This window comes from Elephantulus edwardii, unplaced genomic scaffold, assembly GCF_000299155.1.
Source record: "Elephantulus edwardii isolate Elephantulus edwardi_28Jun2011 unplaced genomic scaffold, EleEdw1.0 scaffold00053, whole genome shotgun sequence".
In the NCBI taxonomy this organism is placed as follows: Eukaryota; Metazoa; Chordata; class Mammalia; order Macroscelidea; family Macroscelididae; genus Elephantulus; species Elephantulus edwardii.
Window position 1 is genome coordinate 7,207,665 of NW_006399803.1, and position 19,104 is coordinate 7,226,768.

Consider the following 19,104-nt stretch of genomic DNA (forward strand, 5'->3'; position numbering starts at 1 on the left):
GAGTTGGACAATGACTACGGAGGATAGAAGGAGAATTGATGCCTTTGAGCTGTGGTGCTGGAGAAGAGTATTGAGGGTACCATGGACTGCTAGGAAAATACACAGATTCATTCTGGAGAGGGTTAAACCAGGCAGCTCCTTGGAGGCAAGGATTCTGAGGCTTTGTCTAACATACTTTGGACATGTTGTAAAGAGGGCCAAGTCCTTGGAGAGGGACATCAAGCTTGGGAGGGTGGAGGGACAGCGCAGGAGGGGAAGGCCCTCTATGAGGTGGATTGATTCAATGACTGGGGTAATCGGGATTGGGTGTATTGGAGACAGTGCGATTGGCACAGGATAGAGCAGAGGTTAGTGCTGTTGTCCATAGGGTCGCTATGAGTCACAAGCGACTCGATGGCACATAACAACAACAACATGTCAACTTATCCAGGAAAGAACTGAAAGTCTCCCTATATATTTATCTTCAACCCAAATTCTTGATTTTTCTTACTCCTGTGAGTACTGGTAGTGTTAGGAGTTTTTCAGTTTGTTCCAAATCTCCTAAGACTGTCAGTACAACAGATCAAAATCTTGCCCTGTCCTGTCCCATTCGCACCATCTCTACTCTGCTTAAGCACATTGTTGCAGCCTTGTGCCAGTTTATCTTGTTGAGGGTTGTCTTCTTTTTCAGTGGTCATCTTTCTTCCCAATCTGGATGTCCTTTGCCGAGGATAGGCCCTTCCTGATATAGTGCCCAAAGTATGTGGGACAAAGCCTCACCATCGTCACATCCAAGCAACTTTCTAATTGTGCTTCTTCTACAATAGAGAGATTCTTGGCAGTAGAGTTGCTCATTACAGTATATTGTTTTGTTTCTTGACTTGTTGATTATGGAACTGAGTAAATGAAATAAAATATTATTTTAACTGTGGTTTTAATGAACGTTTACAGAGAAGTTAGATTTTCACTCATTCATTGTTGCACATTTTCCCCCTCTCCCTCCTTTTTCCCACCCCCTAGTTAACTTTTAAAAAAAATATTCATTCTCTACTTCACAATTACCTGCCTCCCACCAGTGCTCGTTGCAATGATATACCTCTTATTCTGGGCTGTTGTTGTATGTATAATGCCTATTCATATATTCCTTTGATCCAGTTCTTTCCTTCATCTGTTCCAATGTAATGATCACTATCTATCCACTCTTATCCTGTTCTCTTCCCAACCCTCCATGTTAGACCTGCTTTATAACATTGAAATATAACAATGTGAAATATTTGTCCTTTTGTGACTGATTGTGTAATATTGTTTGCAATGAGTTGTTTTTCAGTGCTACATAGTATTCCATTATATGAATATACCATGTTTTTTCTATCCATGTGTTTGTTGATGGGCAGTTGGGTTGCTTCCATCTCTTTGCTATTGTAAATAACACAACAATAAACATGGTGTGCATAAAATGAAATTCTTAACAGCTTTAATACTTTTGAATATTGTTTATTATAATGTTGTGAGGATTTTTTACATCTTGGCCTAGTGGTAAGGAATTGCACTGCAAAGCCAAAGGTGCTTGGTTCAAATTCACCAGATGCTCCACACAAGAAAGATGAGCAGTCTCCTCCTGTGTGATTTACTCCCTCTGAAAACTTGCTGAAGGGTCAGCTATGGATTGGTTCTGACTTGGCAGCACACAACAGCAGCAATGTTGAATAATCCATACTGAAGTCCTTAAGCATCATCAGTAAGTGCTTCAAATCTTTATTTTCTGGAAGCAAGGTTATATTATCTGTGTATCATCTCATACGGTCAAGTCAGAACTGCCTTATAGCTTACTCTCCAGAGGATTCTCAGAGACTGTAAATCACAGTAGAGGAGATTGCCCATCTCTCTCCCGTGGAACCACTAGTGAATTCAAAATGCCAGAGAGGTGTTTCCTTTGGGTTAGCAGGGCATTTCCCTATGGACTATGTCACCCAGTGTTCCTTATTACAGATTGGTCTGTAATACAAATTACAGATAAGCCTTCTTCAAATTCTGATGCTGCCTTCTTATTCATATATTTCAGCCTCTCATATTATTTACTGAGACTATAAATTGAATCAGTATAGTGAAAGGATATAATCCAGGCACACATCTTTACTTATTTGAAACCACATAATATCTCTTCTGTTCAAACAACTGTGTAGGTTGCACATGAGCACAAACAAGTGTTATGGATTTCTCATTCTTTGCAGTGTTATTCATCATTTGTCTGTCAGTTTCTTATGCTGTGGTGGCTTGGATGTCGCTGTAATGCTGAAAGCTATGTTACCAATGTTTTAAATGCTCTCTGGGCCACCTAGTATGGACAGGTTTCAGCAGAGCTTTCAGACTGAGACAGACTAGGAAGCAAGTCTGACCTTTCTCTTCTGGGATAATGAATCCTTAGCAGCACACCATTAGATGTAGCGCCAGAAGATGAGCCAGTTACACTGGAAGGCACTCAAAATACTACTGGGAAAGAGCTGCCACCTCAGAGTGGACACAAAACCTTGCATTGAGTTTTCAGAGGCTGTGAAACGGCACGAGAGGAGACTGCCTACCTTTCTCCCATGGAGCACCAGGTGGATCCGAACTGCCCATCCCTTCACGATGTGGACGGAATAAAGCCTTCAACCAGCAAAGGGCTTTTATCTGCGGATGCAGTAGGACCTAATAAGAGGAGTGAAAGTGTAAACCATTCATTAATAATAGAAATACAATGTGTGCAAATTATGACTCTAGGAAAATTGGAAGTTGCCAAAAAGGAAATAAAATGTGAAAAGATTGATATCCTAGGCATCAGTAAGCTCAAAAAGCCTAGTAGTGGTCTTTCTGAACCAGATACTCGTATAGTTTACCATGCTGGGAGTGACAAGTTGAAGAGGAATGGTATCACATTCATGGTCACAAACAGCATTTTTAGATATATCCCTGAGTGTCATGCTGTCAGTGATAGGAGACTATCTATACTCCTAATATTGTCATTGTTGTGTACTGTTGAGTTGGAGCCAGTCCATAGCTGACCCTCAGTGGGTTTTCAGGGGCAGTTAATTGCATGGGTGGAGATTCTCCATCCTTCTGCTGTGCAACTGCTGGTGGCCTCGAACAGTGTGCCTTCAGGATTGCAGCACAGCTTTTTGCCATCCCCTAAATTTCTTTTTAAGAGACCAAAAAAAAATGGGATGTTTACATTTTTTTCTAGTTTTCATATTCATCAAGATGATATATTAGTCTTCTCCACCATCTTCCCCTCCTTGGTCTTGTATTCATTTTCACTCTGCCTCCTATGCAGCCAGCCACCAGTTCAGCTCTCCTTTCAGTCTTTGGGATATTGCATGAATCCATTCTGTTCCCAATGGTCTCTGCTTTAGCTCAGATCCTCATCACCTTTTGCCTAAATTATTAGCAATCAACTCCTAACAATTCTTCCACTCTGTTTCCTCCTTTCTCTTCTATGTACCACTGCCAGGTTGTTCTTCTGAAACACACCTTTGAAATGGCTGTTCTCCTGCACCGAGTCCTCAAAGGCTTACTCTTCCTCCACACAGGTTTCCAGGCTCCTCAGCCACCTCTCCCTACCTCTCCAGTTTTATTTCTCTAGAGTCTGACTGGACACTCTGTTCAACAGAATCTTAACTAGGAGATGTGACTTGTGCATCAAGGTCACAGCATGAACAATTGGGAGTATAAAAGCTATAGATTGCTTGCTGAAGACTAGTGAGAGGGAAGAACTTGCTGTGTTAGTTAAAAAAGCTCAATTTTTCTTGAAACAGTAAAACTTTTCTCAACCTTTCCTCCATTCCACCTCTTTTTTTCTGGTGGCATTTGAAATGACAGCTGACATGTTAGGAAGAAGGCAAATAAGAAAAGGAGAAGGCATTCACCACACTTTGTTTCTAGCAGGCAACCAGTAGGCTTTATCAGGGAGGAGAAAAGGTTCGCCCTCCAAGGAAGTTTGTATTGTGAGTTAACACATGGAACTGGACATGCTGGTTTATGAATTAAGACCATGTTTTGCTGTTGCAAGAGCATAAAGCAGTGTCTCAGCTAAGAATCATTACTGCTCAAGTTTTCATCCAGGAGTGAGAGAAGAACTTCTTCCACCTGACAGCACTATAGAGACAGTGGAAGACTGAGGCAGGGTAGCTTTTATGTTTATGCCCTGTGAGTTGTGCTCGTTCAGGGTACCAGTTCTGCCTCTCAGTATTGGCCCTCCAGCCAAACTAGACAACAAAGTGTTCCCTGAACTCGCCAGGTAAGATACAATTTTGCCTTTGTGCTTTGGTTGAAGGCTCCCTTCAGTCTCCTTCCCACACTGTGTTTTAATATATTTCCTGTATTACCAGTTGTTATCAACTCTGGCTCCATGTGTATCAGCAGGGAGCTGTGTTGGCCAGGATTCCCAGTGACTCATTTCTCAGAAGTCGATCACCAGGGCTTTCTTCTGATGCCCTCTGGGGGAACTCAGATTTCCAACCTTCCTGTTGACATTCAGTTTTATAAACTACCTGTGCCATCCATGAACTCAATTTCCTGTGTTAGAAGGATGTTTACCCTTTCCCCATCATGCATTCAGACTTAAACTAAGGGAAAGAACTGTCCCTTGCCTATCTGTGTAACCCACATATTATCTCACAGTACTTAAAACTCCCAGCCAGTGACCCTTCATCAGGTTCAGGTTTCTGAAGTTATAAATGGTTTTGTTTATTTTGAAACATAGGAAATGTTTTCTTTTTTTCATTGTTGCACATCTCCCCCCCAATAAATTTTAGCTCATAGAGTTGCACACCTTTCAGTTAGCTTCGTAACACATAACCCACTGCACTGGCAGAGGTCCTTCTCGTAGTACTTCTCTCTCACCCTTTTCCACCCAGTCAGAACTGACTTACAGCTCACCCTGCATTGAGTTTCTGTGTCTGTAAATCATGTGAGAGGAGAGAGCCCATTTTTCTCCCTTAGAATGATGGTGGAGTTGAACTGTCAGGGAGGCGTGGCCTTTGGGTTAGCAGCTCACCTTCCTGTGGACTGCACCACCACGGCTCACTATCATAATGCTTCTCGGTCACTCATTGCCGTTGTGTTGGAACCCACTCATAGCTAAGCCTCCAGCAGCTGTTCAGAGGGTGTGAATCATAAGGGAAGAAGATTGCCCATCTTTCTCCCACAGAGCTGCTGGTGGATTCAAACCATATGCCTCTGGGTTGACAATATAACACCTTACACTCTAAGCCACCTTATTGTTGTTGTTTGTGCCATCGAGTTGGAACCAACCCAAAGCTGACCCAATGCCACCTTCCTAGGTATTAAAAGAGAGTTATAGAATGACTACAAGACTGATAATTGAATTATAATATATAGTTTGATAGCAAATGTGTATTATAAATGTATAAAAGACCCTATCATTGTATTCCCACTTCTTACTTCCTTTTCTGGAAGTTGTTTTGTTTGCTTTTGAGTCAGAACCAACCCATAGCTGACCCTCGGGTGGGTTTTCAGAGGCAGTTAATCACATGGGAGGAGACTGCCCATCTTCCTCCACAGAGCATCTGGAGGACTTGAACTGTGTGCCTTTGGGATTGCAACTCAGCATCTTACCCCTAGGCCATCAGAGCTCCCTAGCACAGTTTAAATAGGGCTCATCTGATTCACACTCCAACTCTCTCAAGGCTGCTCCAGTGTTCCAGCACAAACAACAGTCCAAACACTCACGATATGGCACTGTCACTCTGCACCACTCTCTATCTGAATTTTGTCATCATTTTCTGTGCATATCGAATATTTTTATGAGGAAAATTTAGATAGTTGTCAATACATTAATCTTTAATCTAGAAAGATAGAAAAAAGCAAATGAGTATTACAGTAAGGACAACCCACCTCTCAGTCATAACCTAAAGTTAACATCTTCTCCCTACTAGCTACCCTCCCTTGTGTATAATAGTAGAGTAGACCACTTGGCATAAAATTTATGACTGGTCCTATTATTTTAGAAAGAACTTCTGATAGGATTCAAATTGTGTGTATAAAGGGTAGGCAATAGGAAAGAGTGCAATCCTACCTATGTGGACATGCTTCTTGGTGTGGGAGGCAACACTAAGAATGAGTGAAAATGATTAATTCAGCCATTGTTTTGTTAGGATGGTCTAGGCAGGAGGGAGAGAGCCAGCCGGCCTGGGGAGCAAGATGAGTCTGCAGCAGAGACCTCCCAGTGTTCCCCCGTCAGCCTGGCTCCTAGTCCCTCGAACCCACTGAGACGGTGATTGATACCAGGTTGAGTCGAGGCTGCAACAGAAGACCCTTCCCCTCAGCCCCCTCTTTGCTTTGGGGATAATTTAGAGTATGACCAAAAGCCTAAAACAGTGGTTTCCCTCCCTACCTTTGAGGCTCTTGTTCCCCAGGAAACACTGAGCAGTGTTGAGAGTCCTTACTGGTTATGAAGACTGTTAGCATCTGGTGGGTGGAGACAAGGAATCTGGCTAAACAGTCCCCACAGCAAAGAATTATCCAACCCAGAATGTCCTTTAAAAAAAGGGGGACAATGCCTGGAAATAATACTTTTTTCCCTGGAAATGAAGGCCTAGAAAAATACTTATTGTATTAGTTCTTCTTTGCCCAATTGCCTTGTCATTTTGGGAATTCTTATCTGTAAGCCTGGAAGCTTATTAGGTAGACTAAGAATGGTAATGGTACTTAACAGAGTTTTGTGCGTTTTTTGAAGGTTAATAGTTGTCATAATAAAGGGCAGAAAGCACTTCATGTAAATCATACTTGAAATGATCCCAAGCAGCTTTTTTCAAGACTAATTTTATTAAATGCAACAATGCAAATAACCAGGTGGTTTTTAATCCTGGGCAAAGCTAGGGGGAATAAGGGGGTGAAGTGAGCAGTAAATAATGGAGTTTCTTTGTAGCTTTGCTTCTTTTATTTTTTAAGTTTGGAGGTTTGTTTGTTTTTTTCTTTTTTAACCACCACATTTGTCCTCAGGCCTTGGAATGATTTGCCAGTGCGAAGCTCAAAGGCATCATTATTTACCTTTGACATTGGCCTCACTGTTTATTTTCCAAATATTAAGTACATTGGGGGACCGTGAAGAGGGGAAATGTATATTGTGACTGCACCTGTGGGTGATCTAGCTGGATGTCAGGGTGACTGGCAGGTCACCAGATCCCTAGGAGGGGGATGGTGCTCAGGAAAGACTCAGATGGACTGGAAGTATAAGTGAAGAAGCTCCGTATGTAACTTGGAAAGCTCTTTATTGTTCTTAGTTTTTGTTTTGTTTTGATTTTTCATTGTGATTGTATCAGTGAACTTCATCTGCACGAGCTGCTTCAGAGTTGTGCAGAGAAAGGATAGTTTGTCAGAAACAGAGTGGGATTGGGGTAGGGATCTAAGTAAAATTTGTAACAGTTGCCTGACGTTTTAGTTGTTGAGGAAAACCAAGCAGTGTTATATCTGAAGCATGTGTAATAAATATGTCAAGAAAGAAAACAACAATTGGCATGCTAAATGAGATCTTCTTTAAACATTGTATTCTTTTAAATTATTTGGTTAAGAATGCTCTGCTACCTTCTTTACTGTTAATCTATAAACTCTTCATGCATTTGACTTCAGAAGCACTTGGCTGCTAACTGAAGGGTGATGGTTTGAAACTACCAGCCACTGTGGAGAAGAAGAGACTTGGAGATCCACTTCTGTAAAGATCACAGCCAAGGAAATGCTCCTGAGTTAGTTCTACTCTGACCTAAGGAGCTACCTTTAAGTTAGAACCAACTCCATGGTACACAGCATCTGTCTTATGTGATACAAGGAAGAGTCTCGTTTTCTCCAGTTCCCCTAGAACTAGCTCAGAGCAACGAGGTTTCCTCTTTCCCAGTTCCCTAGATTGGCATCTCCTTTCTATTGCTTCTTCCTGTTTGTTCTCTCATTCAATCAGTCATCCAGGAGTTTCCTGTGTCTATTGTAAAAAGATACCACAAATTTGGGTTTTATTTTATTATTCTGCATGTTCTAGGGCCAGAACTCCAAAACCCAAGGTGTTAATCGGGCCCTGATGCGCTGAAGTCTTCAGGGAAGAACCCTTCCTTGCCTTTTCCACCCCTGAGTGGCTTAACTCATGCCTGTGGAACTCAAGATCTGCCTCTCTTTTCTGTTTTCCAGACCTCTTTACTGTGAGTTGAGTGGAAGTTTACAGAGCAAACTCATTTTCCATGGAATAACTCATACATATTTAGATCCATGACATTGCTTGCAATCCAGGCAATGGAACAGCACTCTTCCTACTTCATCACTGTGTTTTCCATTTCCACACACCCTTTCCTATCACTTCCTGCCTTTGGAACTTTCTCTCTGGACAAGTGCTACCCTTTACTCTTGTGTAGTTGGTTGTTGTAGGGGATACAGTACATCCCTAGAATTATCGTTCACTGTTTAGGCTTATCTGTTGATTAAAAAAAGCTGATTTACTGGAGTCTGTTTTCCTCTGGCTTTCTCAGTTTTAGTGGTATCTTCTCTTCTGTCCTTTATGAAAACACTGTCTACCTAGACAATCCAGGATGAGCTCATCTTGAGATGCTGAGCTTACATTTACAAAGACCTCTTCCCTAAATACGGTCACATTTACCAGTTCCACTGGTGGGATATGTTTTGGGAGGCTCTCACTTAACTCATTATATCTATGTACTTACCTATCTAGACCTGACTGCTAACTGAAAAGTTGAAAGTTCAAGCCCCCCAGAAATGCCTGGGAAGGTTGTTTTGTGATCCACATCTGAAAAAAAATACCAGCCATTGAAAACTTTATGGCACACACTTCTACTCTGACACACCCACAGGGTCACCCAGACCCACGACTGACTTGACTGCAGCTGGTTTACCCAACAGGAGGAGCTCTCTTTGGTTTTGGCCTTCTGGAGTGCTGAGTACATAGTAGTGTTACTCATCAGGGCTTATTGATTTACAAGCATGGACTTACTTTAAAGCAGTGCAAATTAATGGCTGGACTAATTGTTCCACCTTGTTACAAAGATGTTCTATCATTTAACACTAAGGAACGTGTGTGCATAAAGACAGCCTAGCGAAGTGAATCTATGTCTCGTACTAAAGACCAGACATCTAACAGTTACACCTAAAGGAAGAACAGTCAGTAAATTGAACCTTTATTAGAACCTGTAAGATTGCCTTTTTTTTTTTTAGGTTTTAATCCCTGGGCTGCAATTAACTCTGCTTCCTAGGTGGTATGCAGTATTATCTGCTCCCAGCAAGGTGTAAAGGTCTTAGTTGAACTTATCCTGCTTACCCTTTGTTAATTTAAATGCCTGAGAGGGGTGGGGGGCAGCAGAGGGTGTGGCAATTGATCAGAGCTTTAAAAATAGAGGAAGAAAAAAAACTGTTGCTTACACTTACTTGGTTCACTGAAACTAATCAAGTGAAAAACAAGAACAGAGAAGAGTTATCATGTTCTGTGCTGATGGGAGAGAGATGGGTAGTCTCCTCCTGTTCTCATGTCCAGCGTTGGGGAACCTGATTGAAGGTTGTTAGGAGTCAGAACCCATTTGAGCCAGAAGGTTTGAGCTCATTCAGAGGCACATGGAAGGAAGGCCTGGTCCTCTCCATCCAGACTGTTAGTCACTGAAAGCAGATGGGGTATAGTTCTGGTCTGATGTGCAGGTTCACCTGACGTGGAATCCGCTCAATGACAACTGGTGCTGGTGTCAGTTCTGGAAGCCATGTGGTGGGAGGAAGAGCCCATGAAATGAGTTTGAAGACATTGGACCAAAAACCCAAGTTCTAGTCTCTTGGGCTCTGGACCTGCTTCTCCTGCCATCTGTGTGAGATTGAACTAAAACAAAACAAAACAGAACAGAAAAACAAACTCCAAACAAACAAACAAACAAAAAAACCACACCTCAGTTGCTGTCAGGTTGATTCTTATTGACAGCGACCTAGTACATGTCCAGTAGAACTGTGCTCTGTAGCGTTTTCATTCCTTTTTTCCCCTTCTGTTATCATGAGGTTTATTGGGGAAGCTGCAGTGTACAATTTAAGATCGCAAATAATATCAGAATAATTTTGTTTTTTTTTTTTAGCCAGTTTCATCTTGGCCATACTTCCCCACTGTCTGGCCTCTACCTTGCTTGGACAAGTGTCACAAAGGTCTGATATAGCCCTGCCAGTAAGTGTCCAGCCTGTATGCAGCTCCATAAGGTTTTCAGTGGCTAATTTTTGCAGAATTCCTAGGCTGAGATGTGAGCTTTCAATCTTTCAGTTAGTGGTCAAGTATGTTAGTCATTTGCCCTGGGCAAGTAACTTAATTTCTTAAATGCTCCCCTCCCGGTTTGTTATCATTTCCTTCCTTCTCAAGAAATGGAGTGCATTGAGTTACTAGTTTTTCAAACCATGTTTCATGTGCTAAGGTGCAGTTTTTCCATACTGCTTCCTTAGGAATCCCTCAAACGTCCTCATTCTGCGATTAGAAATTGAGTTTGGTTCAGAATTAAGAAACAGTGTTTTTGTTTCTTTTAACTCGCCTGCATACAGCGGAAAGCTACAAGGAAACACAGGCAGTGAAGATTAAAGAGGAGCCCATGGAAGTCGACATCCAGGACTCGCACGTCTCCATATCACCCAGCCGGAATGTGGGCTACAGCACTTTACTTGGGCGGGAGAAGACAGAGCCCTTACAGAAGATGCCAGAGGGCCGAGTGCCGCCGGAGAGAAGCCTCTTCAGTCAGGACATATCTGTGAAGATGGCTTCTGAGCTTCTCTTCCAACTGTCAGGTAAGGGCAGGTGCAGGATAAGTTCGGTCCATAGAAGCAATTGAGAGGAAACCTATCCTATCAAAGTAAATATATAAGAACCCTGCATTATAGGTTGTTGGATATTTCCTCCCCCCTTAAGTCAGAAATAAATTTGGTTACTTTAAAATGCATAGTTACCCAAATTAATACATTGTTGCCAGTAGAGTCCCTGCCAAACTATAATAAATAGGAATCATTTGAAATTAGAACACTATTCAGTTCTGTGCACCAGTGATCCCTGTTGAATGGGCTCAGCATCTCACCTCAAATGTTGTTTAGGCAATTGATCTAATTAGCAACCGTGCTTTTCCTTTCTTCATGTGCAGTAGATAAACTTCAGTTTACTCTTAACAGTGAGCGAATTACCATGAATCCCAAATTAGCGGTGGTCCGAGTTAATGAGATTTGGCTGTATCTTGCCAGGAAACACACACAAACACACACAGACATGTGCGCTTGCACTCAGAAGGGAAAAAGCAAAAGACTGAATGAAGCAGGAGGAGAACTTTCAGCTCTAGCCTCATGGAGCATTTTCTGTGTGAACCAAGTCTTTCTATTTAGAATTCAAAAGTTCATTCATTACCAATCAAGTTTCTTGACAGAAACGTTGAGGGTTTTTATTATAGTATGATAGTAACTTAAGTTATGGTTTTTGTTAACTCTCGTAGGCCGTGACTGTCCCTAATGCATTTCATATGCTGTGATTCTTTGAACTTGATTGAGACTAATAATCCAGTCACATATGATTCAGTTTGTGCACGTATGTGTGCGTGCATGTGTGTGTATTATAGTTCACAGTCAAGTCTTAGTCTACATATTGGAATTCAGGCATCATTGAAGTTTGTTACTAATGTTTGGTCAACTCTTTTGTTTGGATAATAAATTTAAAGCACTAATTAAATACCTCATTATTTAAATGTTCACTTGTCCTCCCTTCCCGCACCCTTAAGATAAACACCAAACCAAAATCCAAACTCGCTGGTTTGTAGTTGATTTCTGACTCATGGCGACCCTCTACTGGGCTTTCAAGTCTGTAAATCTTGACTGGAGAAGAAAAATCCATCTTTCTCTCATGGAAAAGCTGTTTGATTTGAAAGACCACCCTTTAGGCTACTAGTTCAGTACATAATGAACTCTGCCACCAGACTTCTTTAAAAAAATACTAGAAAGAGAAAGGAAGCTGGAATTTGCCACCACCGCAGCTCACCTTCTCCGGCAGCACAGGCGATGACTCTGTACTTGCCAGGTAACAGTGAATCTCTGCCAGCGTTTTCCAGCAAGGATGATTGTATCTGTGCAGACCAGTGCAGAAGTGGAAGGAGAGGGCAGTTCAACCAGACATGTAGATCTTTGCAAGCTCCAAAACATGTCAGATACTTTTGATTTAATTTTTATTTCTTTTTTGAGCTCTGGTGGTATATGTACAGAGTTACAGTGCTCACCCGACAGCACCTCTCTGGTGGTTGAAACCACTGGTGGCTCCGAGGGAGAATTAGAATCAGTCTCCTTCCACGTGATTTCCAGCCTCCAAAAACCTGCTAGAGGGTCAGCTCCACTCCAAGGCAATGCGTTAAGAAAAGCCGATCTTTAAATTGTTTTAGAAGTTAAGATTTGCAAAATGGAGCCTGTGGGGGCTGGTATCAGCCCCTGTCTCTCACAGTTCATTATCACCATCTTCCATCAGCTAAGTACGTTGTGCCTGAGAGTTCTCACCCTGATGCTGGCACTGACTTGCCTGGGTGACCGCAGCCAGGTCACCTACAGAGCCTGGATTTCCTCCACCCTGGAGAGAAAACTGGCTGTGAATCCAAATCCACCCTCACTGACAGTGTTGAGCCCACAGAAAAGAATTGTACACACAAGCATGCATACAGTGTCTACATGTGTTACAAAGTAAGGGGCAGATGTTGTAAGTCTTTGTTTAAAATTTCCCCCAAATCTACCAGGCTGGCAGCTTTTTTACTTACCCTGCAGTTGAAATGTGAAACCGGAGTAAAGTTGACCAGGTTTTCTATAGATACTTAAAAGGAGCCATTGAAAGCTGAGGCAGTCCGGGCCAAGACGTAGCATTTGAACTGGATTGAGAAGGTCAGGGTTCAACTTTTGTGCTCTCGAAAACTAATTAAATAATTTCTGACAGCTGGTAGACACAGACCTCAAGCTAGAGTAAGGGGAGGATTTACCTTTTCTTGTCTAATGGTATTTTTTGTGCCTGGTGACATTTATCAGAATCAGCACTCGCTGACTGCTGCACTAAGAGGTCTTACGGCGGTTTTTATATTCCTTCTCACAAAGGGGTCTAACAATACAGAATACTTAAAGGTTTTCCTCAAAGTCAGAAACAAAATGGTTGCAGCAACTGCAGTTCTTGTGCTGAATCAGAGGAAAGCAGATCTTCTCTGTGGGGAAAGGTATGCAGAAGGAGCTGTGTGCACGTCTGTGTAGGTGTGGTTCACATGCATTTGCTAAGATCTGGTTAAAACTGGGCAACGCACATGAAAATTGTAATTAAACATTTCCCTTCAGTTGGTTTTTAAGCAAATATTTTTTGTGGATGCAGCCTACCTGCTTTAGCCGTTTTATTTACCCCTAAGATAGTGGATGCTTGAAAAAGAAAACCAAAAATTGACTTGCTTCAGCCAGCAAGAAAAATGTTGGCTGATGTTTCTGCTTATGCCTGACAGACAAAAACAATTGCATGAGAACTGTTTAAAAGGTGTGTGTTTTATTCTTTCTTGTTATAGAAAAAGTGAGCAAAGAGCACAATCACACGAAAGAAAACACCATCCGGACCACCACCAGGTAAGCCATCTGGGAAGGGGGCCCCTCAGGTCGCCCGGTGAGAGTGGTCAGGTTGTCAGGTCCGCATCGTGTGTTGGTTGGCCACACACCATCTTCTCACACTGGGCTCCAATAGGTCACACCTTGTGAACTTTGGCAACAATATAGGAAAAGGGGACAGTTGTCCTTTTGATGGAGAATTTGCCTTGTGTTAGTGTTTTGCATGCTTTACAATGTGTGGTATAGTTGTTATTGTTGTGTACCGTAGAGATGGAACCAGCCCATAGCTGAGCCTCCAGTGGGCTTTTAGAGGCAGTTAATCTCACAATCCTTCTTCCCAGAGCAGCTTGTGGCCTCGAACCACTTGCCTTTGAGATTGCAGCTCAGTTTCCTGCCACTAGGCCACCAGAGACCACAATTTGTAGCAACCCTAAAAACAAAAGATCATGTCAGTCCATGTCTTTGAGGATCTTTCTCTCTTTTGGAGACTCTGCCTTTCCTAACATGATGTCTTTTCCCAAGGACTGGCCCCTTCTAAAAGTATGCCCGAAGTATGTGAGATGAAGTATCACCATCCTTCCCTCTAAGGAAGCACTTCCTCTAAGATTTGTTTGTTCTTTTAGTACCACAATTCAAAAACATCAGTTCTTCAGTTTTCCTTATCCCTTGTCCAATTTTTTGATGCATAGGAAACAATTGGAAAACTTGAGCCAAGTGCGTCTTCATCTTTAAATTGACACCCTTGCTTTTTAGCACTTCTGTAAACTTTATTACTCCTATCCTCGTTATCCTAGAGTCTTGACCTGATAATGGAAGTAGGTGGCACAGCTGTTATTGGAGAGGGCTTCATCTCTCAGGAATGCCTCACCCACTCAATAAACCTTAATAAGTCCTCAGGACCGCAGTGCTCCTCCTACCCAGCCCTGCAGCCATGGCCTGATCAGTGGGTGCCGAAGATGGCCTAACATTTCACCTCAGATCATCACTGTTATTGTGTGTACCGTCTTCAGAGACAGTTAATTGCACAGGAGGAGACTGCCCATCCTTCTCCTGTGGAGCAGATGATGGCCTTGAACCACTTACCTTCAAGATTGCAGTGCAGCTTCTTACCACTAGGCTACCAGATCTCTCAGATCATCGTAAGGAGGGCAAAAAAAAAATTTTTTTTTTAAAAAGGGGTGGGGAGAGAAACAAAGATAATACTTTTCTTAAAAAAAATTGCCAGAAGAATCAGTGTCATTAACTGTGGGCAAAGGAGTTTTCCATTTGCCCAGGGCAGTTTGAGGTTGTCAGCCCAGACAGATTGGCCATTAATCAGAAATTCTGAACGAATTGCCTGTGCTGCTCTCTAGTCTGAACAAGCACCAATGGCTGAAAATCCCGTACTGTAGAAAGGAGGCCTAGGGGAGAAGCCTGCATCACCTCTGAAAGGCCCTCCTCTGCCCTCAGCCCACCCTGCATGTGGTAGGCGGTCACTTTGCATGGTGAGCCCGAGGAATGGAAGGGCTCCCAAGGCTAATCCCCTACAGGGGATCCTTGAGGCTCTTTGTGAAGTGTATTTGTGCCCATGAGTCTAGTGGTCAAATTGGTAACAGTTAAAAGGCACTAGACTACAAATGGAGAAGAAAAAAAAAGTTCATTTTCATTTCCTTCTGTAGGATTTAGGCAATCCAGTGATCTACTGGATAGTCAGTTGGAATATCAACTCAGAAGTGAGCAGTTTGAATCTGTCTACCAGCTACTCCTTGGGAGAGTGATGGGCATTCCCCTCCCGTGTGATTTACAGCCCCTGAAAACCCACCAGAGGGTCCGCAATGAGTTGAGTTGGATTTTCTGTAGGATCGTAGATGTATCAGCGAGGTGCAGCCCGGGGAGAGCGTTGGTGTGGAAGTGCTTTACGAGAGGGTGAGGGAGGCAGTACCGAAGACAAGCCAGTGACTATTGTGTCAATTCTGATTCGTATGACTCCATGTGTCACAGTGGACCTGGATTCGTAGGGTTTTCACTGTTCTGACCTTTCAGAAGTAGCTTGCCAGACCTTACTTCCAAGGCACATCTGGGTGGGTTCTTACCACTTCCTTTTGATTAGAAACCCAATGCTTCACTATTTGAATCATTCAAGAATTCCCTTTTCGAGGCAAACTTAAACTCATTGCCATTGATTCAAACCAATCTGTAGCTAACCCTCCAACGGATTTTCTTTCAGAGGCTGTAAAAGGAAGATTGCCCATCTTCCTCCTGAGTAGCTCTTGGTACATTTGAACCACCAGGGAGGCACCCTTCTGTTTAGCAGCATGACTTCCCCCCATGCTATGCTTGTAGAGCTCCCTAATGGACACAGTAGCTGAAGGAAAAGCATGTGAGCACAGGTAGGGCTTTAGCTGGATTCTAACTTCAGCCTAATCACACTAGGAGCTCTGGAGCATGAATTGCCCCACAGAGTAGATCCTGCCTTGAGGAAAGGGAGCCAGCTTTTGTTCCCCTGTATCAGTCACTGCTTCAGGTCACCCTCAGCAGGGCATGTGTGACCTCCAGGTAAGGAGTGTCCAGGTGGTGAGGGCCCCTCTCAATCACTGTCGACCACCACTGTCACAGCAACTTGAGTGGAGAGGAAGTCACTAATAGATTAAAGGCAGCCTGGGCACACCCAGAGGCATCTCCAAAGGAGGTTTCCGGCTGGCTCTTTAATATTACATGATAATGTTTACATCCAGAAAGGTAGACTGCAAGACCCTGCTAATTTTAAGTTTTTAAAGTATTCTCAGGCAAGAGTTAAGAAGAGGCTTGGGCTAGCTTTAAACAAGAGAAGCATGCCTTGTATTGCCTTGGCTAGATCTAGAGAGTAATTATAGGATAGAAGGATTTTGACTTGGCAAAAATGAAGCAATCTTTAAATTCTCTTCTTGCTTAGAGATTAAGAGTAAGAAGAAATCCAAATCCTATCCTGTGCCCAGAGCAAGGGGAAAGGTACTTCCTGAGAGTTACTGGCATATAATAGAGTGCTGAGGGATCCGATATAGAATTATTGGTTTACAGTTCTTCTGCAGAATTCCTTGGGGGGAGGGGGTGGCCGGGAGAGATGTGCCCCTTTGGGTATACAAGTTAGCTTGTCCCCCAAAATAGATCTCTTTTATACCTTCTCACTTCACCATGTCAGGTGGAATAAAATCAAGCTACAGTGTACCTCAGATTCCTCTTGACCCTGATATCAGAGACAGAAACGAATGCTCTCTGTCTTTTCTGAGTTCTGTTCAAGAAGAAGCACTTATATGTGCATGGTCACTTCAGTGCCTATATTTTACTGTATAATTTATCATGGTTTCTGAAATGTATATTCACCCTTAGAATTTCCATAGATTCTTAACAGGAATCCTGGTGATAATTGTACTCAGAGGCTAACTGATATTTTGGCAGATGAGGCAGTTGGCTGCTTCCATAAAGATTTAGAGCCTTGGAAGCGCTGCTACAGTGTTGCGAGGAGTTAGATTGACTCCGGGACAATGAATATAGATTCTTAAGTATTTGTTTAGAAAGATGTTTGCTTAAGTATAAATCTTTGTGTTTGCATTCCTAGAAGAAGCTGGCTATTCAGGATAGTGGCTCATGATGGTGTGAGCCAAATTGCATTTAGAATTTTCCTGGTTTGAGAGTTGCTGGGTGCAACTACTGTAGTTTACTTGAGGGGGGTAGTCTTGTCTTAGCCCAAAAAGTTGTTCCAGGTGTTAATCCAGAGCTTTTCCACTCACAAAGTTCTCCTGATCCAAGGCTATTAATGTCCAGAGGGGGTGGTGAAAGAGAGGCATGCAGTACTGAAGAAAAGCAGATAGTGGGTAAGGAATTTTGCTGCCAACCCAAAGGTGCATGGTTCCAATCCACTCACAGTTCCATGGGAGAGAGATGGGGAATCACCTCTCGTGTCATTTATAACCTCTGAAAACCTGCTAGAGAGTCACTTATGAGTCAGTTTCAAATTGATCGCATGTAGCAACAAGAACATTCTTGTCCTTTATAAAGCCTTTCCCCATAATCGTGCAGATGACATATTGCACTGGGAAAGTCTGCAGTCAGGAACCTCTCCAAATTATTGAGAAGCAGTGATGTTAGTTGGAGGACTAAGATATGCCTTAGTCAGGAAATGGTCTTTTCAGTCACTTACTATGTTGCTGAGAGCTTGACAATGAATAAAGATGGCAGAAGAAGAATTGATGCTTTTGAATTGTGGAGTTGGAGAAAGGCACTGCCAAAAAAATGAACAGATAGATCTTAGAAGAGGGGCAGCCAGAGTGAGCTTTGGAGGCAAAGGTGATAAAACAAAGGTCATCTCACATGCTTTGAGCATGTTGCTTGGAGAGGGGCATCATTCTTGGGAAGGTGGAAATTCAGGAAAAGAGAAGACCTTCAACCAGGGGGATTGACACAGGGACTGTAGCAGTGGGCTCAAGTGTGTCAGAGGTTTGTGAGGATAGCACAAGATAGGGCAGGATTCAGATCTGTTGTTCATGAGGTTGCTATGAGTCGTACTCATCTTGACGGCACCTACCAACAATAACAACATTGTTTACCACTGTGATCTTGACTCACATTCCAATTACAAGATTTTATAAAATATAGCTGCTCAGGATGAGACACTATGTGGAAACATGTACTTGGGTTTTCTCCGTGCTTTCCAGGCAGACAAGGGAGCTTTCATTCCCATGCTCAGTCCCCAAGAGAACCTGTAAGCTGTGGATGTGTAGCTCTCTGTCCTGTGAGGGCTGCTGCGTGTCCTGCCTTCTCCATTAAATCCTCCCTCTTCACATCTGTCCAGTGGCAATTCTACTCCTGACAAATACTTTTATTAGAAGATTGGCAGATCTGGGGTGAGAGAATGATGTTGGACAGCATTCTTTGTTAGTCGTTTTTAAGAGAGTTAAGTGAAGTAAAGGTCAAGAGTAATAACCAGCAAGTTTCTGGATCGTTGACTCTTTACCTCATTTTTCTTCAAGTCTCACAATGGAAAATTTCAAGCTTTTACAGAGGTAAAGAGAATGAACCCATTACTCAATTGAAACAATTAACAACTCAGGATCAATGCTGTTCTCACTTTTTCTTCCTCTTCCTAGATAATTTTAAAGCAAATCCAGGCTTCGTTTTTAAGAACAAACTTGAAAACACCTATGTGGTTGTTGTTGTCATCATTGTTTTATTCTTAAGAATGTAGACTCAGCTACTTAAATTAGGACCATCATAAAAAAAAAAGAAAGGAGAAAAACAATCCACTAAATTGCACCAGGTAAGCAGGCAGGAAAATCAATTTACTTAGCAGCTGGAGTGATGGGACCATGTGGTCCTTCTCACTGATGCCTTGGCCTGACCCCTTTGCTCTTGTGCGTGCCCTCAAAGGGGCACCTCCACTGAATCAGTCTTTTGGTTGGAACTTTAATTGCTAAAGCAGCAGTTCTTTTGCCTGTTTAACCTTTAGAGTCTAGAAAATTCAATCTAAGTGTAAAGAAGGCTATGAATGTCCTTTGAGATGGTGTGTGGATTGCATAT

The 19,104-nt window shown here is 42.6% G+C and overlaps 1 protein-coding gene across 3 annotated transcripts in view; it reads left to right on the forward strand.

Annotated features, from left to right (window-relative positions):
* The window catches only part of ZNF827 (zinc finger protein 827), a 261,480-nt gene that overhangs the window by 131,894 nt on the left and 110,482 nt on the right, over window positions 1-19,104 (forward strand). For all 3 annotated transcript variants that reach the window (XM_006887004.1, XM_006887002.1, XM_006887003.1), the window contains 2 exons: window positions 10,531-10,770; window positions 13,536-13,593. In XM_006887004.1, the coding sequence (XP_006887066.1) occupies window positions 10,531-10,770; window positions 13,536-13,593 (298 nt within the window). The remainder of the gene's footprint in view (window positions 1-10,530; window positions 10,771-13,535; window positions 13,594-19,104) is intronic.